The sequence below is a fragment of the Lissotriton vulgaris genome, chromosome 3_1 (genome assembly GCF_964263255.1).
Source record: "Lissotriton vulgaris chromosome 3_1, aLisVul1.2, whole genome shotgun sequence".
Lineage (NCBI taxonomy): Eukaryota > Metazoa > Chordata > Amphibia > Caudata > Salamandridae > Lissotriton > Lissotriton vulgaris.
In genome coordinates this window covers 273279262-273306840 of record NC_141689.1, presented here as the reverse complement: position 1 = coordinate 273306840, position 27579 = coordinate 273279262, and the positions used below count along the sequence as shown (strand labels likewise).

Here is a 27579-nt window from a genome sequence, read left to right as displayed (position 1 = left end):
CCGGGGATCTGTTCCTGTCAGAACCAAACATTTGGGCACCATACTTGTGCGCTTTGTTCAATGCTATCTTAAAGGGCATGGACCCGCCGGACACTTGGCGTGGCGCCGAGATAGTTCTGATTCATAAAAAAAGGTTGCCCTCTTTTACCGTCTGATTACAGGCCCATCAGCCTGATAGATACCACCCAAAAATTGATGGGGTGGGTTATGCTAGATGGAGTCCAGGGTTGGATTGAGGAAAAAGATTGAGAGTCCCTTCCAGGCTGGCTTCACTATCAACCAGATATTCAGACTTCAGGTCTTATATTGGAAAACTGTGTGGAGGGTGGCAGCTTCTATCTCATCTTCTTTGACCTGAGGTCTGCTTTTGATCTGGTCCCTAGGGAAAAACTGTGGAGGGTATTGTTTGACCTCGGCATTCCACCATATCTTTTGGATGTGCCGATGAGGCTGCATAAGGAGACCTATGAACAAGTTAGGTGCAGGAAGCATGGAGAGATGTCAGCACTTTTCCCGGTGAAACAGGGGGTGTGCCAGGGGTGTGTCCTGGCCCCCACCTTATTCTGTCTATACATTAATGTGCTTATAGACCACCTACTCGGAGTCCAGGATAGTGATGCCCCGAGGCTAGTATCAGGAAGGGTGCCCGCATTGATGTTCGGGGACAACACTTTGTTGTTGTCCAAGACATCAGCGGGTATCCAACGTACCCTGGACGGCTTTGTTGATTTTTGTACAATGCGAGGTTTGGAGATCAACTTAACTAAAACCATATTTATGATCTTCAATCCTCCTAGCTTGACTTGCCCGAATCCACTTTTGGACGGCACTCCTCTTGAGAGAATGAAGACTTTTGAGTATTTGGGCATTACCCTATCTGAACATTTGGAATGGGAGACCCAATTAGCAAAGGCATCTCTAAAGTTAACCCAAGTGGCGCGGGGGATATTGAGTTCAAGCCTGCTGCCCCGGTTATTGAAATTTATAAAGTACAGGTCAGGGCGGCCACCCATTATGGGGCTGAACTTTGAGGGCACCATAGGCCTACCAACCTCATGAAGGTAGAGCACACATTCATGAGGAATATGGTGGGATTTCAATCTAGTACTCCGCTAGTGCCCTTCTGTATGGACCGAGGGCTACTTCCCTTTGAGGAGAAAGTGGCACTAAGGCCACTCATGTATTGGAGAAGATTATGGACAGTCCCTGAATTAGCTTCCTATAGAAATTAATTTAATTTAGAGAGGTTTGGGTAACCATGAGTAGCAAGAAAACACCGTGGCTTATACACATTAAGGCAATCAGCAGTAGGCTAGGCAGGCCCAAGCTTTGGGAAACTCCAGATGTAGCATGCCCAGCAATAGGTAGGGCAGACCTGGTTCGACATTACAGGCATATAGTTTATCATCTCTTCATGTGAGTTCTACAGTCTTTGACAGTTGAGTCTACAGTAAAATAGGATTACAAAAAGAAGTTTCTAGACCCGATCTACCCATCATCGGCTAGAAGATTATAAATGCAATTTAGGATGGGGAGTCTTCCTCTTATGTCGTTTACCAGCAAATGGGGCAGCCAAAAAAATACCAGCATGTAAACACAACCTAGAAAATTAAATTCATGTCTTTTTCATTTGCCCTGCATATTACGCATCACGCAAACGTTAGGTGATCCCGATCTGTAGAAACTTAGGTTTTAGACATTGCTCTCAAGCTTTTAGACTCTAAAGTATGATATCCATCCCCCGATTGTCTTTGCCGTCTCCCGTTTTTTAAACGAGATGTGGCACATACATAGGAGTTTATTAAAATAAATCACCTCTGGTGCTGAAAGAATTTTCTTTTTCTTTTCCAGCGAAAAGAAAAGTATCCAGCTTTTGATATAACTGGTTAGCTGGAATATCTGTATAAAATGTATGATTATCGTCGATAACTATATTGAATTTGCAGGAACATTGACTGGGGGCATTTCGTTTCTTACCTGCCGCATTGCTTTGGACCCTGGACCTCTAATCCTCCGGTGCCTGTGCAGTCCTGCTGTGTCCCCCTCCCGCCGCCGCAGCTCATTATCCTGTGGCCGCCGAGTGGAGGAAGACCACAACTCCCAGGCTCCCCAGCACCGGAAGTGACTCAGCCTGGTTGGCGCCCGGAGGCGCTTTAAAATCACTGTAGCCCCGGTGAGCGGGCGGTGCAGGAACATTGACTGGGGGCATTTCGTTTCTTACCTGCTGCATTGCTTTGGACCCTGGACCTCTAATCCTCCGGTGCCTGTGTAGTCCTGCTGTGTCCCCCTCCCGCCGCCGCAGCTCATTATCCTGTGGCCGCGGAGCGGAGGGAGACCACAACTCCCAGGCTCCCCAGCACCGGAAGTGACTGCCTGGTTGGCGTCCAGAGGAGCTTTAAAATCACTGCAGCCCCTGCGTCGCGGGTCCGCGTACGGGCATCGCCGGGCTAAGCCCGGGCAAAGGGCGGGCCCTCTGTGGCCCTCCGAGGCCTGAAGAGACTGGGCTGGGCCAGAGGCTCTGCCCATTACTATTTAAAGTACAAACTTCAGTAGAGTAAGCGATTGTTCTTGCTAAAAGTATTTTGTTTATTTCTGGACACAATGTGTAGTGCAAAGAGCTATTAATTACATGGTTTATAGCTTTACAGAAAGGATCCTTACGTTTGTTATATGTTTTGAACTACCTATAATTGCAATCTGTTTATATTTATAGCCCAACCACGAACTGAATGCACTTTTGCCCATTCGTAATCAACACCTTGGATGGTGTATAGTTAATAGCTACTTATTCCTCTTTTCCTTTTGTTCCACCATCCCGTAGCTTTTGTTCAGGGGATATACATAGTATATATACAGAGTATACAGAAATGGTTTCCCGTGAAACCAGGAGTAAGGCAGCAGCAGGTGGCACTAAATTGACAGGAACACTTGATGATTTTATCGTACGCACTAACACTCCGATAGACCAGGGAATCCTCCTTATGGAGAGAAGGGTTTCACAGGACCTCGTGTTAGCTAAGAGATCTTCCATGGGACATATCGCTGCAGCGCGCACGCCTGAAAGTGTTTTAAATAAGTTTAACAATTCCAATCTTCTACAGACAACTGCTGAGGTCCATAAGACCATTAGCAGACAACCTGATTTCCAGGATCTGAGCCTCGATGATAAGCAGGTGTTGGTAATCTCAGGAAACATTACAACTGGTCCACTATTAGATACGCAGATGGACAGTAGCAACCATCAAATAAGAGGAAAAAGGGAAGGAGCTATCCCAAAAACAAAAGCAAGCAAACTAACAAAAACAATCGCTCTGCAAAAAAAGGGAAAGTGATAGAGAACATTGATAAAAATGATGTAGGCACTATAGGGGTATCCTCGAATACCCATGGGCAGGAGTCAGAGATAGAACCTAAAACCCTACTACTAAGTATCCAAGATGATACAACCCTTGATGACTGCATAGCGGACATACTATTCGACAACTCGATAGCTGATAGTATAGGTACAAGAACTAATAAAGAAGAACTTTTCATGTCATCCCTAACGTCACTACTCAAAACCCTACTTCTTCCTTTAGAATATAGGCTAAGAGGGATGGAAAATCAACTGCTTAAGCTACAGAAAGATATAAAAACCTATCACACCAGTCAGGTAAAAAAGGTAACCCATGCACCTGCTCCCAACACCACACTGCAGATACATAAAAAAAATGAAGCAGAAAGTAAAAAGGTAGCACCCAAACCCCCTGTGCCAAGCTTAATCAGCCTTGAAGCAAGCAAAGCCAGTCCAAAGCCTCCCATGGTAACTGAGTCAATTCCTAAAAAAACAGCCAGCATTAAAACACCGACCCACAATGCTGACAAAATTCAACCAGATAAATAGAAAAGCGTAGGAATATTAATTTACCACCTGAGGAGTGTGATTATGTGGTGATTTTGACAGGGGTCCCAGAATTGGACCCCTCAATTTCTGAACCACATGGGGCACTTAAAAACAAGGTGTTTTACTGGTTAAATTCTAACCCCCGTACCACCAACAAGAAGTAGTAATATTCTAAAGGTCGAGAGAGCTCCCTGGGTAGGCTACAACAGAAAAAGAGTGCAGGGGGAACTGTGTGGCTGTGTGGTTATAACCTTTGAAGATCGTAGATCTGTGGACCACATTCTCTTGGGAACTTCCAGAAACGATGGATCTACGATTGTGGCAAGACCCTTGGCGTACTTTTATACGCCAGCGGAACAGCCTGACAATAGATGGAGTTGGACCAGGGGTAGTAATCATGTTAGGGGCGGGAGGGGCCGTGAGATGTACAGGGATTTGAACTATAACAACTGGGGAGAGGAGAGGGATGATGGTTGGACCCTAATACAACACAGGGCCAGGAGATTTCCAGATGGTGGTCCACAGCATTGAAAAATGAAGAGTATTTATAGAGCGCATGGCTGCCCTAGAGCATTATGGAGGATGGATGGGCCCACAGTTTGTATCACCCTTCATACCATGTTACAATAGGTTCAGTGAATTAGAGGCAGTCGATTGACTTAGAGTACCCGAGGAGGTTTTCCAGCCCACTTTCACCCCTTCTGTTCCATTGGCTCCCCTTGAGAGTAGTTCACCTAGGCTGGCAGAACACCATGATAGCCCGGTTCAATGGTTGCTATCGCCCCGTTTACAGAGGGATAACAATTCGATTATCTTAGATTCGGGGCAAGTCAAGGGATTGATGGCAAGAGTGGGCCTACCAAATTCAACAGGGAATGGTGTATGCAATCATAACAATGTAGGAGTAGATAGAACAATATGCAATCTGTCACCACTCGTTGGAGGCAATCTAACCTCCGGTCCCTCTGGGATTAAGCTAGTTTCCTGGAATGTGGCAGGAGTGGGTTCAAAAACAAGCGATCCGGATTGGAATGATTACATAAATACCAGTGACGTCTGCGCCCTGCAGGAATCATGGGCTACAAAATCTGTCCACAGGGTAGGATACAAAACCTTCCAGCTGGATGCAGTTCCATCGGTAAGAGGCCAACCCTCTGGAGGGCTGATAATATGGGTTAACCACATCGCTGCTACAGGAATTTTCCTGCTGTGCTGCTGATTTATGAACAGGGTGTGGTCGTGACGGAACCATTCCGTCATCAGCACAGCTCAACCGTGACTGATGACGGAATGGTTCCGTCACCAGCATCGAAGGGGTTAAGGTGGTCATTAATATAAACATTAGCAAACTAAGTATTGATTCCTTAGACATACTTGGATTGAAAATTGTTACCAACGACAAACAGGTGATATACTTATTTAATGTGTACAACAGGCCTTGTCCATCTTACAAGGAGTCATCCTGCATTGACAAACTAGAATCAATATTAGACGCTCTGGACCCAGGATCAAGCAAGATCATATGTGGGGATATGAACTATAATTTTGAGCCCATTACAGGGATGAATAAATTGTATGAGGATGAGGACCTTCCAAATGGCATACCATGCTTATCTAGAGGTGGGGTAGTTGCTGGTACAACTTTAGCTCTTCAAATTACTAGGGTAATGGTAAGCCACGGTATGAGGGCATGTAACGGCCGCCTACCATCTGATAGCCCCAAAACCCCACTTTTTACAGACAAAATTGCCAGAGCAAAATTGATTACATTGTCTCCTTGGATCTGTGGCCATATGCCATAGACATGAGGGTCAACACAAGATCAGATAGTGACCATCGCCCTCTCGAAGCAACCTTCCTTAGCACCCTATTACTGGGGTTGGAAATTAAGGATGGTATACATAAAGCAATCCCAGACAACATCGTATGTAGTAATAATAGACGGTCTGTTAAATGGGCCTATATTCTAGAACATGAGGAGATTGTGGCCAACATCTATAGTTGCCTCAAATATATTTGAAACATACAACCCCTCCCAAAGTGAACCCAGACTATTTTTTAAACTGCATCAAACTTTTTTTAATGAATTATTAGAACTCATGACAAAAAGATTAAAAAAGGTGCAGGAACTGTTAAGCTACATTCTGTAGGTAAACCCTGGTTCAACAAAGAATGTGCCATAGCAAAACTTACCTTGATTGAGACAATCAAAACTAAAAACGCTGTGGCAGTTAAAGAATCTAGGAAAGCTTTTAAGAAAGTGTTGGCCAATGCTCAATCATCTTGGGATGATGAATTATGGTCATCTATGTTGTCGGCAGCTAAAATGAAGGACCAAAGGGTGTTTTGGGAAGTAGTAGCAAAGGGCAATAAAAAGGAGAAGGGGTCACAAGAGGTTTTTCTAGATGAGGCAACCTGGATTGTCCACTTCACAAAACGGTATGCCGCTCCAGAGCTTGAAGGTGTTGTCCACGAAGAGCATGCTCTGTCGCCTACAGATGATGAAGGCATACAATTAGCCTTTGATCTGCAGGAAACAGAACTAGCTATACATTTAGTTAAACTTGGGAAGGCTCCAGGGCTTGACAAAATCCCAGGAGATTTATTTAAACAAGAAGTGGATGTCTGGGTACCGTACTTAAATCACCTATGCAATGTTATTGCGGCTGGGGGGGAAATTCCAAACACATGGAAGGGAGCGGAAATTATTACTATTTTTAAAAAGGGTGATAGAAGCGATCCGGCTAACTATCGCCCTATAAGTCTTATTGACATAACACAAAAAACATTTCGCTAGGCATATATTAAATCGTATTAATACATGGATGGAGCATAAGTCAGTTCTCACTAAATATCAAGCGGGTTCAGAACAAAAACAGGAACTATTGACCAAGTACTAAGGTTTTGTTGCTTGTACTGGAAATATGTTACTCTTCGTAAAGGCCACTTGTATGTGGCATTTGTCGACCTACGGGCGACGTTTGATTTAATCCCACGTAAACTTCTGTGGGAATCTCTCAAACGCCAGGGCCTTCAGGTAGACTTACTGAAATTAGTTATATAAGATTGCACATGGACACTTATGCAAGGGTCAGATGAGGTCCAACTGGGGAGCTAACAAAACCAATCCCAATACAGAGGGGAGTACGTCAGGGGTGTGTATTGGCCCCGACCCTATTCTCCCCGTTTGTAAACGACATCCCGTCCTACATGGAGGAGTGTGACAATGATTCCCCAAGATTGGGGGGTGAACGGGTTTCGTCCCTCCTTTTTGCGGACAACACTATTCTTATTTCCCAAACACCCCGGGGTCTCCAGAATTTACTGCATAGGTTCCAGTCTTATTGTAATTCCAAAGGCCTAGAAATTAATGTTAAAAAAACCAAATACATGGCGCTGAACCCGCATAAAAACTTTAGGAAGAATCTAACATTAAATGAACAGAAGCTCTATTACGTGCAGAATCTTACCTACTTAGGCGTATCACTTGATTCTACTTTATCATGGAGATTACAGCTAGAAAAGAGCAAGATAGTTTTTAAACAAAACAGTCTTCCAATCCTTAAAAGACATGCTAAATGCCTGAGCAAAGCAGTAACCCCAGCCCTAGAGATCTTTAAATACAAGGTTCAATCAGCATCACTGTATGGGGCAGAATTGTGGGGTCCCTCATGTAGAAGTACATTTGAAACAGCAGAGAACAAGTTCTTCAGGGGGCTGTTAAAACTACCTGTAAATACCCCTCTAACCCCGCTCATTCTGGATCTTAATATGAAGCGTATAGATCATTACACAATACTGAGACCCCTAATGTTGTGGGTTAGACTGTGGACGACTCCCGAATTATCTAAATATAAGGAAGACTTGCAAGAAGTAATGGCCCTTGATTTTTGTAAGCAAGTTTACTGGCTCAAACACATTAGAACCTGGATGGCCAAGATTGGCTTATCCCATTATTGGAAAGACCCAGTGGCCATGAACTCTAGCGCAAAGAAAATTGTTAAACTTTCCTTTTGGACATTTGTGAGCTACGAGTCTGTGTATGTAAAAGCCCACGGCCCTCTATCAACAAATTTCATAATGTTCAAAGATACTCCATTTTTTGAACTGTTCTTAGACGAGATCAATCCGCCATTGGCAAAAACTCTGTAAATGAAATTTAGATATGGCACACTTAGGACCAATATGAACGAAAAGACCTGGCCAAAATCGAGATGTAATCTTTGCACTGTATGTACTAATCAGGCGAGGGAAGATTATCTACATGTACTACTGTTTTGCCCTAGTTATGCAACACCACGGAGAAAGTGGATATTGCCACTATTGGCTTAAGATCCTATAAGGAGGCTGGAAGAATCCTAAAGTCTGACATGAGTCAGGTTGTAGTCTTTGGCGTTAGAAGATTTCTCCTTGCTGTTAATTTTATTAGGATTTTATTTTATTTATTTAAACTTATATTGCGCACAGCTACCCTCAATGGGTTTCCCGGCGCCAGGGATAGATAAAAGAAAGAAAAACAAGCAAAAGGCCCAAAACAGAACAAACAGTGCAGAGGGATTAATTGAACAGAGGGGTCTTCAATTTTTTACGAAAAGGGGGGAGATCAGTCTCGGCTTTCAAGGCCGGCGGAAGAGCATTCCACATCTTTGGGCCAAGATAAGAAATCGAGCGGCCAGCCATTTTGGCCAGTTTAATTCTGGGAACAGGAAAATCACCACTAGTGGAAGATCTTAAAGTGCGACCAGGCTTATAGACTTGAACCAGGTTCTGTAGGTATTTAGGGGCAGAACCCTGCCTGATTTTAAAGAGAAGGCATAAGGTTTTAAATTTTACACGATTCGGGACCTTAAGCCAATGAAGGTCACGCAGAGCCTGAGCTGCGGAATATCTCCGGGGTACATTACATAATAAACGAGCTGACGAGTTTTGCACCACCTGAAGCTTATTTATAGTGGCCTTATCGGCCCCAAGATAAAGCACATTCCCATAGTCGCTGCAGGACGTCACAAGAGCCTGGACGACAGTTCTCTGCGTAGAGCGAGGCAGCATCCATAGGATCTTCTGCAACCATCTTAAGGTGGAAAAACAGATTGCAGCGACCCTTGTTACCTGCTGGCTCATAGAGAGCCTGTCGTCAATGAGGAAGCCGAGGTTGCGGGCTACGGGGACTGGATTCGGCAAAGGACCCATATCACAGGGCCAATGCCGAGGGCCCCACAGATCTTTATTCTTGACCAAAATAACAACCTCGGTCTTGTCACCGTTGAGCCTGAGCAGATGGTCATGCATCCAAGCAGCGACACGTGACAGGCCAGATTTCAAGGCAGAGACCTCATGGCCCTCACTGCTGGAGAGAGAGAACACAATCTGCGTGTCGTCGGCATACGAATAGATTGTCAAACCGGCATCCTCCACGATGGTAGCAAGGGGTCTGACATAGATGTTAAACAGCAGAGGGCTGAGAATCGACCCCTGGGGGACGCCATATGCCGAGGAATAGACAGCAGATTCAGCTTCTGTCGAAAACACCTGAAAGGTGCGCTCACTTAGAAAGGAGGCAATCCAGGCCAGCGCAGATCCAGCAACACCAAGGGAGCGGAGAGAGTCAAGAAGAATGGAATGAGAAAAGGTATTGAACGCTGCACTCAAATCCAAAAGGATGAGTGCAAAGGTCTCCCGGCGATAGATACCGTGCCGAAGCCTCTCCATCACCCCGAGGAGTGCGGATTCAGTGGAGTAATGTGCGCGAAACCCAGATTGGGACGGATGTAGATATCCCACGTTCTCGACAAACGAATTAAGCTGAGTGTTCACATGTCGTTCCAAGATAATCAAATTGGGTCACCATTTTTAATAAAAAAATTATTATATCGAATACAAGGTGGATACGCAAAAATTAACATGTTAAAATAAGTTGTAGGTTACGTATTTATATTGCACGCTAATTCGCCCATCGATGTGAACAAATCAATTGACACTAAATTGATTTGTTTTTTTAAAGGGACTAATTTTTAAATTCTGTACTAGCGGCTATTTGTTTATTTAAGTTTTAAATTCTGTTGTTTTAATCCGTATTTATTTATTATTTTAACTTGTGCGTATAATCTCCTCTCCTAGAATATTGTTTGACATGAAAGTGTACATAAACAATAGTCTTGAACTTTGAGATAATGATCCCTGAAATATGTTGTGAAACTTGTCCTTCTGATTTTTAAAAAAATGCCTTTATGTGCAGCAGTTGTAATGTTAATGAATTGTTACGTTTCTTTTATGATGCTTAAGCGCCGAAATAAAGATTGATTGATTGATATTGAATTTTGAATCTGGTTTTATGATGGGATGGCCAAATGTATAGTTTTAACCTTGCCAATAATGTAAATATTTGATTGTTCTATGCTATTTATTATTTTTATTGCGATTGTATGTATGTATGTATGTATGTATGTATGTATTTAATTATGTGCTTTTATGGTCCGTTGTGACCGAAATAAAGTTATCGACTGACTGACTAATAAACTGTACTATCATTTTGCTCCTTTGTCCTCAATCATTATTGATGCATGTTCCATACATTATACAACATTTTACATTATTGCAAAGAGATGTTGGGTGCATAGACATCATTAAAGTGGCATAGACTAGTGATTCTTTACATGTGCAACACCTACTCAGGGGGTCTGAGACTGCTTTGAAAATTAAATAATATTAACAGATAATAAGATGTATATAATAAAGAAAAAACGTGTAAAACTGAAAAGTTTAAACTATTCTATAAATATGAAGGAATTTGAAATTGGGGGCTACACTTAGATTGATTTATGGGAGCAGTCAAAGAGAATATAGTATGACAGATGGTTGGTCTCAATGTAATTTAGAAAAGCTCCAACCTTTCCAATAAAAGCAATATTTTAGATTATTTTTCATAGATTTGCTTACGATTTAAATAAAATATTTCATCATTAGTGTATTTGTTATAGGAATGCCTCTTTCTATATTGTTTTGAGGTTCAAATCATCGAAATTGTTTAGGTCGGAATCCCGAGATACAAATAATGAATCTATGGGGTCCCTGGTTTCTAAAATGATTTGGTGGTGGTGGGGAGAAGCCTGGATTCCAGCGATGATTAAGTAGGGGACCACAGAAGTCAAAAGGTTAAGAACCACTGCCATAGACCACTACTGCCTATTAATAACTCAACTGGTTTGTAAATAATTATATCAATTTTTCTTGTTTTAATCTTATTTCTCAGAAGCTTGTCTTCATAAACCATAAGAGAGATTCATCAATTTTTGTTTTCCAGCTTTGTGTCGATGGTGGGATGGAGATGTTATGGTTTCGAAATCTGTGAAATTACAATGAGACTGACGGTCAAATTGTGTCTCTCAAGCAGGGCCGGCTCTAGGCATCGGCAGCATGGGCGGCTGCCCAGGACATCCGGTCTGGTCGCAGGAAGGGGGTCTCGCACCTTGACTTCGGTGTTTCGAGGCCCAGGGGGCCCCCTAAGAGTTTAAAGGTTTTCTTTTTTTTTACCAATTTCCCCAGATGGCCCCTCTCTCAGGGCCTAAACGTTGCAGCTGCATGATGATGGCAGCGATTTGATAGGTACTTAAACTGCCCTCATGTGTGAAGTGTGCCCTGCCCCTGTATGAATGAAAAGCAGGATATCCTGCAGGGCACACAACAAAGGATAGAATGACATCCTGTCACGTGAAAACTGCTCACCTAGCAGGGCTCGACAAATCATATAAAATGCTCTAGACCTGCAGGTCTAGTAAACTACAAAATCTCCTCGACCTAACTTAAATGAACTTGACCTCAAACTCTGAAAACTGAGCAAATGTGACAAGTTAGCAAGATTTAAAAGCATTTTTATTGCTCATTTACTTCGTGAGCAATAAAGATGCCTTTAAATCTTGCTTTCTTGTCACATTTCCTCTGCTTTCAGAGGCAGAGGTCAAGTGTCAAGTTTGTATTCCTACTCGCCAGAAAGGGCGAGTAGGACCTAAAAATAGCTCGTCCTTAATCAATCTCACTCGCAAATGCGAGTGGTCAAGTGAATTTCCTGAGCCCTGCCTAGGATGAGGGAACACATAAGAGGTGAGAAAAAGGGGGTGGGGTGGCAGATCGGTGTGAGTAGGACAGTGAGACAAGGTGGGCAGGCAGAGGAGCAGACACAGCATGAACAAGTGGCTGGAGCAAGGCTTTATGGGTCTTAGACCCAGTAATAAATTAGAACAGACATTGAAACGGCCCCATAAAATTTTCCTATATTCATGTACTAACTTGACCTGCAAAGAAACTGGTCTAGTGTCTGCACAATGAGGTATGACATGTTTGCAGGGTCGGACTGACCTATAGGGCAATCAAATCAGACTGTTCCCAATCTGTCAGGTCAGAATGTAGGTTGTTTTTTGGGATGTTTACAGGTCTGCTTTATGGTCACATGAGCCTTTTTTTTACTGTTGATTTTCGTGATATTTTAAAACAAACATTGCTTCCAGCAAACTCAACTATATGCAGTCTTCCATACCTTACGCAATAGTATACAGCATGTCTTTACAAATTAAAAACGGATATAATTTGCAAATACAGAAATTTTTCTAGCTGCCTAATTCACTAATGGGGGCTGATACAGTGGTCGATTTACATTAAAGGAATGTTTACGATACTTGGACGCCCCGAGATCTTCTCTGCGCCTGAGGGTATAGTCAAAGCAGATGTAAAGAGGGCTAAAACTAACTTCCTGAATTATAGAGAACAGGAACGTGAAGCAGTGGAACTAAAAAAAACTCTGGTTAGGGCACATTATTTATTAGTAACAACTTTATCTATTCAGCCCTACTTAAAAAACGTCTCAAAACCATTCCATCTTTGGTTAACAAAATTTTGTTTTAACCAGATTCATCATATTTTGGGAGATTTTGTAGGGTGGTGTAAACCCGAGAACGCTGCTCTCTGCCCCTGTGATGGTTACTCAATTCAGTACACTGTGCACTTTACATTTTTTTGTACATTTTATGCTAATGCTCAAAAGAAATATATTATCCCATTGTTAAAAAAAATAAGTTTTTTTTACAGGTCAAACCAGTTCTACTGCATTTACAATTACTGGATAATCCACGGAATATCTTTTATATAAAGTAAATTTTTTTGTAACGACCGTTCGGATTAAGAAAATAAGAAACACAGAAATCATAGAACTATGATATTTAGAGGCCATTTAATGTTTTATATTAAAATGAAATTCTATGTGTTAGGAAAAATGCTGTTTTGTATATAAGTGTTTTTAAAAAATATTGTAACCATGGATGTATTTTATAGTAGACTTTTATGATTTTTATTAATCAAATAAAGTGGTATTGACTGACACTAATGGGGGCCACTTTTATTTCGGTGCTGGGGCATATTTCCTGTCTCAGTCTGACAATGTACGTTAGGGTAATACATGGCAACAAATTATTTCCTGTTTGTAATTCACATGCTTCACTTAATTTTGCATTCCAATCTCAGGTATTTCCAAGATGTGTGTTTCTGTAATTCGTTTCTCAGCATAAAACTCTTGTGTGGTTCATACTTTGTATTGAGTCGCATCCAGGTGTTTATAACAGGCTATAATTGAGAGCTTTGTATTTGAGGCCGACCTGGGGATCAAAAAGGTGATCAGAATGCATTGTCATCCAATACATGGCCTCTCTGCAGAACACAGAGCAACAGTACAGTATTCAAATTGCAGGTGCGATTATGTACAAATGTGTGTGAAGGAGGCACTCTTTAGTCAAAACAGTGACAAGGTAAAAGTAAAATAATTTGTTGTTGTTACTCATTTACCCAAAACAGCCAACAACCATTGACAAAATCAATACTCCTGGCTGTTTTTAGGTGTAGGTCAATTGTTTCATATTTCTGTTTTCAATCACGGAAAGCCCAGAGAGGAAACAAAGTACTGGTCAGATTGAACTCTTTGTGGAATCACAGAAATTTAGATTACGTGTTTAAGCCACACCCTTCGTTACATAGACCACGCCCCTTTTAGAGACCCACTCATTTTTTTCAGCCAGCTTAAAGGCCTGGGCTGGCAGAAAGGGAGACAGGGAAGAGGAGAGATGGATGTAATGGACAAAATCCATTCGAACAGGCTGGTAGAGAGATTAAGAGCCGAGGTGAGGGGCATTACATTCAAAAGACAAGGATGTAAGAGGGGTAGAATCTATGCAAAATGGTAGGAGGCTGGGAAACTGGTGAACTTTGAAATGCAGAGGTTCCTAATTAAACATTTAATAATTTGTTGTGCGCAAGGCATGCCTCACATTTCCTAGTGGTTTGGTGGTTTCACCCTCATCAAGAATACTTTGAAAAATGCCAGAAGATAGTATTTTTGGCCCATTCTCCATACAAAGTAGTCCACAGGTCATGTGTGACCCATTCTTACCAGTTTGCACCACTTTCTTGAGCATCATTCGCATGTTATAACTGCACTCCTGACTTTTCCCTTCTGTAATCCCCACTTTCCCATATGCTCCATTTTACCCTTTCAATCAACACACTTTCCTGTCTGCACCATTCACCCCCATTAATCACCTCTCTTTATATTCTAATGTTCTCTAGTGCTCAACATTCTGCTCTCTAAGCTCCTTCCTCTTTCGAATACCATTATAATTCCATGTGTACTTTGACTGTGTTGTCTCCTCTCTTCCTAGTGGACAAAACAGGTGCTAAATCAGGTGAAAACTCTTTTTACAACTATTGGGGCCATAATTGCAATGGTCAACAGGTCACAAGTTTTAATTGGCTATTAATAAAACATATTTACAGAGCGGCAAATGTGTTAAAGTAAACGATTTATAAAAGAGTTAGTGTTCCATTTACTTTTCTTTGCAATTGAAGCATTTCCACCTCTTGAAATGTGTTCCTACTCAAGGGTAGACATTGCCAGTCTAAAAATATTTCAATCAAGTTTATATATGTATGCTTTATACCAAGGACTCTCAATGTTTTCACAAAAAAAATATGCTTCTGTTCAAACTTGAAGCAGGAAATACTGCAACACAGGAGATACATGAGAGAATAGTGCTAACAAATCATGTTGATCCATTTTCCTAGCTCAATGTACAATTACGGTTACTACTTCGGGAATCCACCTTTATTTACACATGCAATAAGGCTCTGTTAATGGACACTCAAAAAGTCAGCATGCTGTGACAGTCTTCTCAGGTAGGTGATACTGTATGATCATAGGTGATTCCCAGCTCAAAGATATTTCACAGTGTGATCATAGGCAAAGAAAACTGACTCCATGTGTGACCACCTGCACAGCATGCTAAGGCTTTAGTGTGGAACACAACCTGGCTTGTGGGGAGCAAAACGGACAGGAGAAACAACGAGCAGTGGAAACGGTTCAACTTCCCAAGTGGTACTGAGGTACTGAGACCAGTCTCTAAGTACCAGCTCTTCTCTTCTGGGTCACTCAGTCCTCGTGTCTGTGTCTCTGCCATGAGTTTGCTGACAACCCCATCAGAAGACAGGATAGGAACAGGGGCTAACCTTCCTACAGTCTCATTGTATCATGGCTTCTGATAGGCCTTGGGGTGACAATGCTACAACTGCATCACAGTCCAAGCATGCTCCTATGTTTCACAGATGTGCATTTCAGGGAGAATGCTCAGCTTCTTTATGGCTTGTGAATGTGTGAAAAGTGCGAAAAGGAGCATAGCACTGACGAAAACAAACACGCAAACTGACTAAGTTTGGGTGTTTACACGTTTTGCCTTTCAAAGCTCTTCAAAGCAGCTTCTTTTTGCCTGTTGATACTAGGGAGCTGTGCTCTAGCGGCCTCAAGCACCAGCTGGCTCTGGTAAAAGGATTGAGGATAGAGCAAGAGTAGAGGTGGATGTAAAGAAGGAGAACAAGTAAAACAAAATAAGAGACTGGGGGAGAGTGGTGAAGATCAGCACACGGAGAGCAGAAGACAATGTTACAGGGTCAGAACCAGCAAGAGGAGAGTAGAGATGGGGGAGAGCTGAAATATGAGGAGTAGAAAATGGAGGGAAGAGGTGGATCTAAAGAGTGCAGAACCAGTGAGGAAAACTTGTAGTAGGAGAGAAAAATAAAAGGTGCAAGATAGTGCATGAATGGGAAAAGTCAATATAAAAGAATTAGGAGGATTTAAGTAGCAGGAAGAGGGGAACGTGAGAGGTGGATGTAAGAGGTCAGGAACATCAATAGAAGGTAGGTGGCTGGGTAGGGAGGTCGGTTAAAGGTAGCCATTACAGGGGAAGAATCAGTGAGAGAAGATTAGAGGCTGAGAGATGAAGTGCACAGCATGGGGGAGAGAGGGGGTGAAAGAGAAGCAGAATCAGTGAGAAAAATAAGAGGCAGATTTACGTAAGATTCAGAAACAGTGAGACAAGGTTCAAGGCTCGAGTGAGAGCTGATAGGTGATAGGGTAGCACATGGATGGGAGCTGGTCACAAACACAGTGCCAGCAGAGAACTAAAGTGGAGGGGGAGAGAGAGGAACTGGTGAGAGTTGGATGTCAGAGGGGCAGAATCAATGGGTACTCTAAGAGTCAGGAAGATAGATGATGTGAAGTGTAAAGCATTGAGGAGAGAGAGATTTTACCTTATTGTTTAAAGTTTACATAAAACTATATACAAAAATTACTTTACATAAAACTTCTCAAAATGTTGATAAAAAGCACCATTAAAATTCAACACATTTTGATTAAAAATTAAAAACAAAGTTAAGTATTTTCCCCCCAGGGCTTAACCGTATGTATTTATTTATTTATATAGCGCACTGCGACCCGAAGGCATCTAGGCGCTAACCTGGCAGAAACAAATCACAAAAGCCACGTAAGAAAGAGCACAGAAGACTAGATGGAAAAGAGCCAAGTTTTCAGATCTTTTCTAAAAGGCCGTGTCTCAAGAACTTTAAAAGGTTACCCACCATTTTACAGAACAGCCTTTGAAGCACAATAATACAGCATCTGGTGCCCTCAGCATTAAACATTGACTTTAAATATTTTCTCTGCACATCTAGTAGGTCTGGACATAGGCACATTATATGTTCAATGGACTCTTCAGCTAACTTGCACATCCTATATGACTTGTCGGTGCAGCCCTTTAGTTTCCATGAACCATCAAAAGCCTTAAAAGGGAGATAAAAATACCTGAATCTCAAAAATGTGTTTTTTGTCCTGAGACTGCAAATTAAAATCAAAGTAAGGTTGCCTTAAGCTAGAAAAGGTGTCTGAAATATATCTGCTATGATTATTTCTGGAGGCTGCATCTATGTCACTATTCAAGATTAGGTTTTCACTCACTTTAATACTAATTTGCGCACTGCTCTTGGCAAGGATGCTAGTGCAACTATCAAGAGGAACCTATATTTTTCTCCATTGACGAGATAGGTGTATATAAGAGATAAAACCAGTTGGAAATTGGATGAACTTGGTTGCATGGGAGAGATTGATGTAAGAGGGATAGAGTACACATGGTAAGGTAAGAGTATGAGGGAAAGATGAGAAAAAGAGTAGAGCATTGAGGGGTAGGTGGATTTAAGAGGGACAGAATCAACAAGGAAAGATCAGATGATCTGGGAGGATGGAAGGGGAGACATGGATGTAAATGAAGCAGAACAAGGAAAGAAGTTATGAGGCTGGGGGAGAGATGAGAGTTGAAGGGGAACATGTTGGTAAGATGGCTGTGTTCATAAGAGACCGAACCTGCATGGGAACATAGGCAGATTGGAGAAGAAGTAATGTTGAGAGGTGGATGGAAGAAAGCAGAACCACCGAAAATTGAGGTTGGGCGGAGGGAGACAGGAGGGTAGAGGTGGACGTTAGATGGGCAGAACCAGCAAGAGAAAGTTGAAGCAAAAAAAGTAAGAGTCTGAAAGGGAGGTAAAAATGCTCAAATACTCTTCAGCCGGCTTAGAAATCATCAGCATCTCCAGACATCACCTTGTTGCCCCTTCCTCAAAAATCCTAGAAAAAAAAGAGGACAACTTCCAAATTTCTTTCATAAAAAGTAGGTTACTCATTGACAATGTGCCAGTTGGTTTCTGACAACTCTAGGAGTTTTAAGTAGCATTTCCTACTGATTCAGATGATTTGTGGCTGACCTTTGAGGTTTTTATGACAGAACCCCATCAGCATTTACCACACATACCTTTACAGTCAGTATCTCAACTGCAACATTACCATGCATCCCTTTACCAAGCAAGTCACTATAATGACTTGCCTTAGGGGGTTGCTAGAGTTAGGAATAGTATAAATTACTGTTCCAACTGTAGTCCAACAACACATCCCCTACAGCAAGTCGTTTTAATAACTTGTGTGGTAAAGGAATGCGCGGTAATGTCGCAGGGTAGTGACTGCGGTGTAAAGGCATATCGTAGTATTGACTGTGGCATAAAGATTGTTTACCACTCTTGTTCATGAAGTTAGCACAGCCTAAGTATGACTAAACATTAGTGCCACATTTGACACAGTTTCCCAGCCAGTGCTTATAAATCAACTAGTACAACTTAGAAATTAAGGTATTTCCCTGGTATGGCTAACCACTATCCTATTTGGGCAATCTGAAGCAAGCCACTCATCACTTGTTTCTGTTATGTACTAAACCTCAGACTTGTGGAATTAATTGGGTCTCCACGGTTTAATCTTTATCATTCCCAATTAGCCTTACTCATTCAGTCCTTTGGTTTCTTGTTGATGTCTTCCGCATATTGGTACCCAAACATGAATTTCCCTCAGTGGCAATCTGCCCAAGAATATGTTTGGTCTTGCATGCTAGCAGTTAATTTCTGAATGAAGACAAATTCAGTACAACTTTATAGTGACACAGCAAGGGTTCTAATGTTGAAAAGATCTCATACCATATGGTGTCCTCTTTGTTGGCTTGTGGAGCTGGGTCAATTACCCACATTTGCACAGTCAGCAAAAAAATCTTGGATTCATTTTCCAGCATCTCTTTTTTTCAGAACAGATTAACCTTGTTTCATCCACTTGCTTTTACTACATCCATATGAAACACCAAATCACTGCAGTAAGGCTGCTATACAGTCCATTATAGTCTCGCCATCTTAGGTTTCCTGCCTTTTTTACATTCAGTACCCTTCAAATCATTCAGAACAGTAGAGGGTGCCTCATCTGAGACTACTGCATCACCGGGGCAATTCTTCTCCCCTTTTTGCTGTCTGCTGGGTTTTTAGTTTGAAACCCTCCATCTACAAGGCACCATGCATTCATCATTATGCACTTCATTAAAAAGGTTCTCTCTTTGTACAACACTCCTTATGTTAATTCCAGAATCCTATACTCCAATCTTTTGAAAAAACACTTAAAACTGTCCTTTCTCCACATTAGTAAAGTCTGCAACTCTCCTTTGGAGCTCTCTTAGTGCCAGGATGCCCTGTTATCATATCGAATTCATTTATCCGATTCAATAGAATAACACATTTTAAATCATTTAATGTATTCCTATTTAATACAGATGTAAAATATAGGTACGCATTTTCTAAGTTATTAATTTGTAACCATTATACTCCCATCCAAACTCAGTAAGTAGCTTCTTGCAAAAAGGCTTCAACAATGCTATATAATCTGTGATCTCTAAATAAACTGCACATTTTATAAAACGCAGCAGCGCCTCTTAATGAGAATTCCAAAGTTCAAATCTTTCTAACATGCATTGTTGGATCTACACTAGTTTCCCATTAGAAAGGAAATAGCCTTCACGACACCGTATACTGCTCATAACATAGGTCCCGAGTACCTTGAGAAAATTCAAATGGTACACACCTAGGTGAGCTCTTCGCTCAACCCCCTCGGGAACAGTGGAAACACCTAAAATAAACAAAGAGTCCTGGAGTGGTAAAAGCTTTCTCATTTCTTGCAAACTCTGAAACAAAATGTCTTTGCATTTCAAAGCCCAGTCCAATTCGGTTTTAGAAAAAAACGTAAAACCTGGCTTTTTTCAACTACGTTGCCCAATTAGCTTTATTTACGGTTACAGCTGCAGATGGCAGGGCCACATTGGCATGCTCTATAAACAATAGGACAGGCCGTGCTCTCAAGCATGCACATTCAAACATACCTAGTTACTCGTGAAGCTATTGGAATACCTAAACTATTTATTGATCTCACCCATTAGACACAAAATCCGACTTTTAACCTCTTTAAATGAAGGCTTGAATGCACTCATCTACAAATATTGAAAACATAAAATCGCACTGATGAGGCCTAGTGATCATTAGCAGAGTTACTTCCCTTTGCCAAGTCATTGTTACATGCAACCTGTGAGGCAACCAGTCCCATTCTCAGGCCAGTTTACTGTGATAACACCATTTGACATTTTCGTTATAGTTATTTATGTGTGTGTTGATCAGGACAGTTGTTACGTGGCCGGTCTGTTGAGTGCACAATTGAACCAGTAGCAGTACAATCTATGTAATCCAGAAATGCAGATGCTAAAGATGTAATAGTGCCATCTATGTAATTCAGCCCCAGCCTCCAACGCCATTTATTTCACCCACCATCTCCCAAGGAACTAAAGTAGTAGTGGTGTTGAGGAGAAAGTATGTTTGAAAAAAAATATCAAAGAAGCAGCCGATCGATGCAGCCACCCTCTCCAAGCCAAACAGATTCCACTCCGGTGGTTTTGTTTGTGTTGCAGTCACCATGGGGCAAACATTCTACTCCCACTCAAAAACTCTTCCCATGTACCACGGAGTTCTCCATCGGCATAAAAGAGTACACATCAAGTGGTTTCTAGCTCACAGTATGCCAATACGCATAGCACAAAGCTGGGCTCTGGTAATTAGAAAATATTTTTCAATAACAAACCTAAACACACTGAATCATTTATAGAGAGCCAGGAATTACCTCTCTTGCCCAGCTGTGTCCCAGAGCTGTAGATGTACTTTAAACGTTTTTCCTGGAGATCCATTGGCTCCAACGCCATTGTACACCTAAGGAAAACAAGATATAACACCATGTAAAATGAGGGGTTGCTATAACCTATTGAAAAATTGAAAATGTATATGCAAAAATAGATTCCATTTGTAAACCAGGTGCTATTTTTGAGGACAAAATTGTTAAAAAGCTTTTAACCGAGGCACAAACAGACCAAACTCACTGCGCACAATTTTATGCTGGTAGCATGACAGAATATAGAGCAAATATGCTTTCCTTTGAATTTTGGTCTAGATTTACTAAATTTTAGAACAGGCGCTCGCATCATGCAATGGGCTGCTACAGAATACAAAGTGCAGCAAATGAGAATGTGATCGACTAAGGCACACCAACGTTTTGTTTGAGCTGAAGGTTGAGGCAGGCATTGCTTTACAGAATGACAAACATCTAGATCTATGGAAAGTAAGTGCAATGGGGTGCAAGCAGCACACACGACTGGATTCCATGCCTAGCACGATCCACTAAAGTATAGTGGCCTACCAATTTGTTTGATATTTCATAATATAAGTACAAATCCCAAGTAACACGTCACTTGCACTGTGACTTGGCGCACGCTTTAGCATCTTTAGGCTGAGTGGGCAATTAGTTCATTGGAAGAAAACTAACTACTGCACTGTTCAATTCTCCCCCCATGCAGCAGTTTTATGGCATGCATTTTTATCCAATTTTTTCTAAATCCGGATCTTAGTGTGCCTATATTGTAAAATCTTTTCAAAGGGGCAGAAAAATGACATTTTTGGCTGTTTTGAATACACTTAAAAAGTAAGCTAAATTGGCTTTGCCTTTGTTTGTAAAAATAATGTTTGAAAGAAATATTTATGTACTACTGCCCTAACGTCACACCAGTCTTTAACATTCTATATATGGATGTAGCAAGCATCATAGAAAATGGTTAGGCCATAATTTAAACCCAAAGCAAACTTAATGTAGAGTGGCCGAATAGATTAAACATCAGTTTATCGTGTTCTGTGGTCATTCACTACCAAGGAAAGAGCAACTAAACAAGTGTATGCCCCTGAACAATTTTAATTCCCACACGGTGCTTGCGTGCTATCTATTCGTCCCTGTCCTGATGAAGACCAACTAGCAAGGTTCCATCGTATGTCTGCATCAATTTGGGTCGAAACGTCGACACTTTCCCCATTTTCAGCTTCTCTCCCGATCTATCATTTGTGATTTTGTTTTTGAGAGGCATGAGTTTGTTAAATTAATTTATGAATTGTGATCTTTAGCCTGTGTTAATCAAGTATTAGCATTTTCTATTGAGGTCATAGGGACCATTGCTTCATTATTTGTATAGTTTCTTCACCTTCCAACCACTACCCTTCCCTTCCCTTCCATTTCCATTAGGGGCACTAATCGTGACCAAGTATTGATGTATTTTATGAACAGTTTTTTATTACACGTTGTGATTAAAACAATGTTGTGATATCCTTTTTTAATTTATTTAATATAGCATACATTTTTGGTCTATTTGCTCTAGTATTTGGGACCACCTTGTTTGCATCTCCTACTTACCCAGGTCCCAGCGACTTATTGGGTCAACCCGTGTTTTTACAGCACAACTTTGAAAAGCAGCATAAATATCTGAAGCCTTGGACCTTTGTCTAGAATAGATCAACCATCTACAGGCTGGGTAGGGTGATCAACTTCAGTTTGGGGTCACTTATCCCACAGCATGTAGTAACTACTCATCATACAATGATCCAGTAAAACAGAACACACTACCAGAGAACATGTTCTAATTTCTCAAAACAAAAAAGGATGGCAATTTGCATAATTTCTTCCGTTCATGCTAGTGCAAGAAGTTTCACAAGACTTCTCACAAGACACTACAAATAAGTCTTGTGAGCCCAAAACATTACACGATTGGAGTAAGTGAAGAAAATGGGAACCCTTTATTACCAAGGGATGCTCAATAATATGAATTTATAAAAGACTACGTTGCAAGATAAAAACTATCTATGTACCACCTTCCTATGATGCAGAAACCTATCATGAGATCACGTTTATAGCACACTCCTATGCAGGAGGTCTCTAGGCGCTGCCACATCAGTGCTGATTTGTTTTAACACCTTAAATGTGGCTCTTTCAAAGTAACCTGCCGTGACTTGGAGATACCATAACAGTGGTGTTTGCCACTGCTATTTAATCACCTTGGCAAGGCTCTCCAGTTTTGCGACCATCTTGCATGCTAAAAGCAAAGTGCCTTGAATCCCTTAAAAGCAATTAGAGTTAGGTGTGGGGCCACAGCTATGAGGAAAGGAAGAATTTACCATTTTAACCTGAGAGATGCTCAGACAGGGCAAAAGAAACTTAGCAGGAAACTGAAGCTAGTAACAGTTGGCTCTAGGTCAAGATCGGTCAAGGATTTCTACATGCATCGTAACTAAGCTGAAAAGCAAATTCCAAAATTTTGCAACGGGCAACAAGTGTGACCAAGAGTGGTTCTTGAAATGCGAGCAAACGTTGCTTGACTTTGTAGCACATCTCTTGTAGTTATCCCACACTGAGATTCTCTCAGTTCCGAAAGAAAAATTAAACAAGCAGAACATCAGACAATCTCTGATCATGGTTCGGCTTCTGAAAACACATACTGAGTTTTGGAGTATTTTCTTCTGTACGTTTATTTACTGCAGCGTCCGTCTGGCCTCACGGCCAGTGTGACACTGCCAGATGGACCAACTTGTAAGGATCAGTGTGTGAGACGTATTGTTTTGTCCCCCGGTATAGCAGCACTGCTTTGATCGATCATCTGGCAGAAGGATGGGACTCTTACTGATATCCAGTTTTGCTTGAAAGAAATTAATTCCAGAAACAAGTACTGGATTCAACAAATCAAGAAAAACCCCACATTTACGTACAGTTTTGTATCAGCTTTTTAGCATTGCCTATGTTCCTCTCGCTACGGGACCTTTCCCAATACTTCGAATCTTATCACAAGGGGAAAATTGAGGGCCGCGTCGCAAAATATTTTTGGCTAACCTAATTCCTTGACTGTGGTGATAAGGCAATGCTTGGTGCAGACCTTTACCATAGCATTATAAAAACAGATTTCTGGGGGTAGCAACGCATCACTAGAAGGGTTTGTGCAGGGCTTCAAGTGAGTCGGTTCTGGTCGTGTCTCAGACCCATTAGTAATTGGTATTAACTAAAAACGGACATTCAGAAGGGTCCCGGTCTGGCCCAATATTCAGGGCGTTTATTTTTGTGGCAAAAAGAAGGATTTGTTTCGGAGCAATGAACGGTAAAACATGAAGGTAATCTATGTCAGTGATTTTGCTCCTGTTTATATTTCACGTTTTAATTACTCATGCATTCCCTAAGAAGAGTGTTAGCTACTTCCAGGATGTTTAGTTTCTGTATTTTTTTTGTGTAGCCTATTATTTATATACAGTGCATACTTTGAAATAAGTCACCTCCAAGCATTGATAACAGGCCAGGATTGAGAGCTTTGGAGTTGAGGTTTAAAACACAGAAAGTTTCTCATAGTGTCAGTCAGTGGCTCAAAGACCTGTTCAGAAGACTTGTTCATTGTTGGGCATGACTTCCTTGGCGTGGTTGTCCCCCAACTTTTAGCCTTCCCCTCCTCTTTTTGCTTACTTTTTTTTTTTTGCTGGCCTTAGTTCTCTGCACACTTTACCACTGCTAACCAGTGCAGAAGTACTTGTGCTCTCTCCTCTAAACATGGTCAAAATGGCTTATGCCCAATTGGCTCAGTTATTTTGATGCAAGACCCTTATAAAGTAATACGATCTGTAACTAGGTCCTCTATGCAGATTTAAAGTGCAATCCGACCTGGCAAAATAACCTTTTCCAGGCCTAAACCTCCTTTTTAATACATACAAGTTACCCCTTGGGTAGCCGCCCTTAATTACCCAGAGAGCAGGGTGCAGTGAAATGGTGGCCATGCAGTTTCAACTTTTACCTGTACTAGTAGTGAAAAACTCAAATTTGTATGTCACTACTGCAAGGCTTACCTCTCCCATTAGAGAACACTGGGTTACCTTATTACATTTAATAAATAATAACTTTCAGTTGGGAGCAGGTAAGAATGTTTAGTTTAGTCTCTAAAGAATTGTAATTTTAAACTCTTTAATAGTAAAGCTCGACTTTAAGACACTGTTCTGAAAATGCCACTTTTAGAAGAAAGCTGATATTGTCTTGCCCCAACAATTTGGTGCCTGTATCCTTGGTCACATGGCTAGGGGTAATTTGTGATGATCTTTGTGTATTACTCCCCAGACAGTTAGAAAAACTGGGAATATCCATTGTCGGGATGAACCATCTGTGACTTCCTTGGGGCGTAAAGAAGTCACCTACCACACTTGCACATAAAAAGACTGCCTCAGCTCAGTCGCAAAGGGTTTCACACAAGTCGTTTGTGCTCCTGAGACAAGCTGAAGGGAGGAAGGAAATGTCAGACACCTCTGTAGGATAAGGACTCTAGAAGCTTCTCCCACTTTAAAGTGGGCACCAGGTGTTAGCAGTGGATCCTCAGACCCACCTCTTTAGATCAATTGTGGACTCTGCCAGGAAGGCAGACTGCCCAACGGTGAAGTCTGCCCTACTGACTTGCTTGCTGACCAAGGACTGCTGTGCTGCTGTTGCTGGATCATGAATCTTCTGCTAATATGAGTTGCCCTGCTGAATCCAGCCAGTTTGTGTGGACCCAGAACTCCAGGAAATTTCCACAGGTCAGTTGGCTGGCCTCCTGTTCAACACACAAAGAACAAAACAGGCTTCTTCGATGTGGACACATCCTTACGTAGCGCAATGCAGACTACGGCCCAGCGCAATACAACTAGTCCTGAAACGCAGACGTATCTTAGAGCAAATCCTTGCAAGCCTGGTGGTTTATTCGATGGAAACGGAGTTAGGCGACAACATTGGGCCAGTGTGACTCATCTCGTCTCTGCACTGACGCATTGCAGCGCAAGCCTCACCTGCTTCCTCGACACAACAACAAGGGACCTCGCATCGGAGCCCTTTGTCTACTACGGTCGACTCCGCTGCTGCACGAGGCATCTCGCAGTAGGACCTCACATCACAGCTCCTCGTCGCCAGTTCCTCGACAGTCAGCGCAGCACGACATAAGGACTTTGCATCTTTACACCCAAGCCACAAGGTACTTCAAAGCAGACTGACCTCAGTCCTGTATCTGGCCTGCACTCCACCTAAACTTGTGACTTGCATCCGGTTTACTGCGGCCCGATGACCAAGGTTGGCGCTTTTTACTTCACGCTTTATTTCTTAAAAAAATTACAAATTCCTTACCTCTGGTACTACTAATTGGATTTTTGTGGTGCACAAGTTACTTACATTCGGTAACTATATATCTGTAAGAAACAGTAGCTAGTGTTAGATTTCTTACCTTAGAATATCCCAGGCGTCAGACTGGATCCGGAAAGTTTGCGTAGCAGTACCTCTGCGAGTCGGTAGGCGTCGTCTGCGGCTCCACGTCAGTCGTCGTGATGACGTTGGAGTACTTAGACGCCGCCCTTACGCGCGGACATCAGTTCTTGTACATAGCTTTCCGTGCCAGGAACGCAGAGCCATGCCAGATACAGACACTGATGCCATGAAACTAGGGCCCTGAAAGGGATGACCTCAACTCTAGATATCGGTTCGCAGAACAGGGAGGATGGGAGGGGCGGTAAAGAATCTAACACGAACTACTGTTTCTTACAGATATATCGTTACCGAAGGTAAGTAACTTGTGCATCTGAAAGAAACAGGTTAGAGTTAGATTCCTTACCTTAGAATGGATACCCCAGCAATACCAACCCCGGTGGTGGGTCTTTGAACCAAGATCACACCAGAAAGTCCTGGATAACGGAACGGCCGAAGAAGTCATCTCTCCGGACTTGGCTGTCCAGGCAGTAGTGTCTAGCGAACGTGTTCAATGAGGCCCACGTAGCTGCCTGACAGTTGTCCTGCAAGGGAACTCCTCGACCCAGGGCAGTAGTAGCCGCCGTGGCCCGAGTGGAATGGGCCCCTTAGCCCAACAGGGGGCTCCTTTCAAGCTGTAAATGTAAATGTAAATGTATAGGCATTTATATAGCGCACTACTTACCCGTAGGGTCCCAAGGCGCTTCGACCGCTGCGAAACCCTTCCTGGCTTCCCTGAGAGATGGTCCCTTAATGGGTATCTCCAGGGTGAGACCAGGCATCGCCGGCGGTCTGGTGGGGCCGTTAGTGAAGATGAGGCAAGCTAATGCCCAGAGTTGCCGAGTGTGATCACTGATCAGAGTGGGCACCGAGGCGAGAGAATTATCGAGTCCGCTGACCCTGGTCCAGAAACCTGCCGCGCCGGGAATCGAACCCTGGTCCCGGGCCGTCCTCTGCTCTCGGGTTTGCCGCCTCTAACCAGTGAGCCACACTACTTCACTAAGTTAAGGAGTAACAGACTTTAAAGCACAACACAACACACCAAGAGATGGTTCGTTTGTGCACCGCCCGTCCCTTCTTCGCGCCCATGTAACCAACAAAGAGCTGGTCGTCCACCCGGAACTGGCATGAGCGATAAAGGCAGAAGGAGAGCGCACGTTTTGGGTCCAGACGGTGGACTGCCCAATGTGAAAGGCCGTAACCACCTTGGGCAGGAAAGAGGGACGAGTTTTTAAAACAACTTTGTCCGGATGGACAGAAAGGAAAGGAGGCTTAGAAGATAAAACCTGGAGCTCACTCACTCTCCTGGCAGAGGTGATGGCAACCAGGA

At 42.3% G+C, this 27579-nt stretch overlaps 1 protein-coding gene across 2 annotated transcripts in view; it reads right to left on the bottom strand.

Moving 5' to 3' along the window:
- The window catches only part of RAB27B (RAB27B, member RAS oncogene family), a 624827-nt gene that overhangs the window by 105068 nt on the left and 492180 nt on the right, over window positions 1-27579 (bottom strand). For both annotated transcript variants that reach the window (XM_086960406.1, XM_086960407.1), the window contains one exon: window positions 20769-20854. In XM_086960406.1, coding sequence (XP_086816532.1) covers window positions 20769-20854 — 86 coding nt within the window. The remainder of the gene's footprint in view (window positions 1-20768; window positions 20855-27579) is intronic.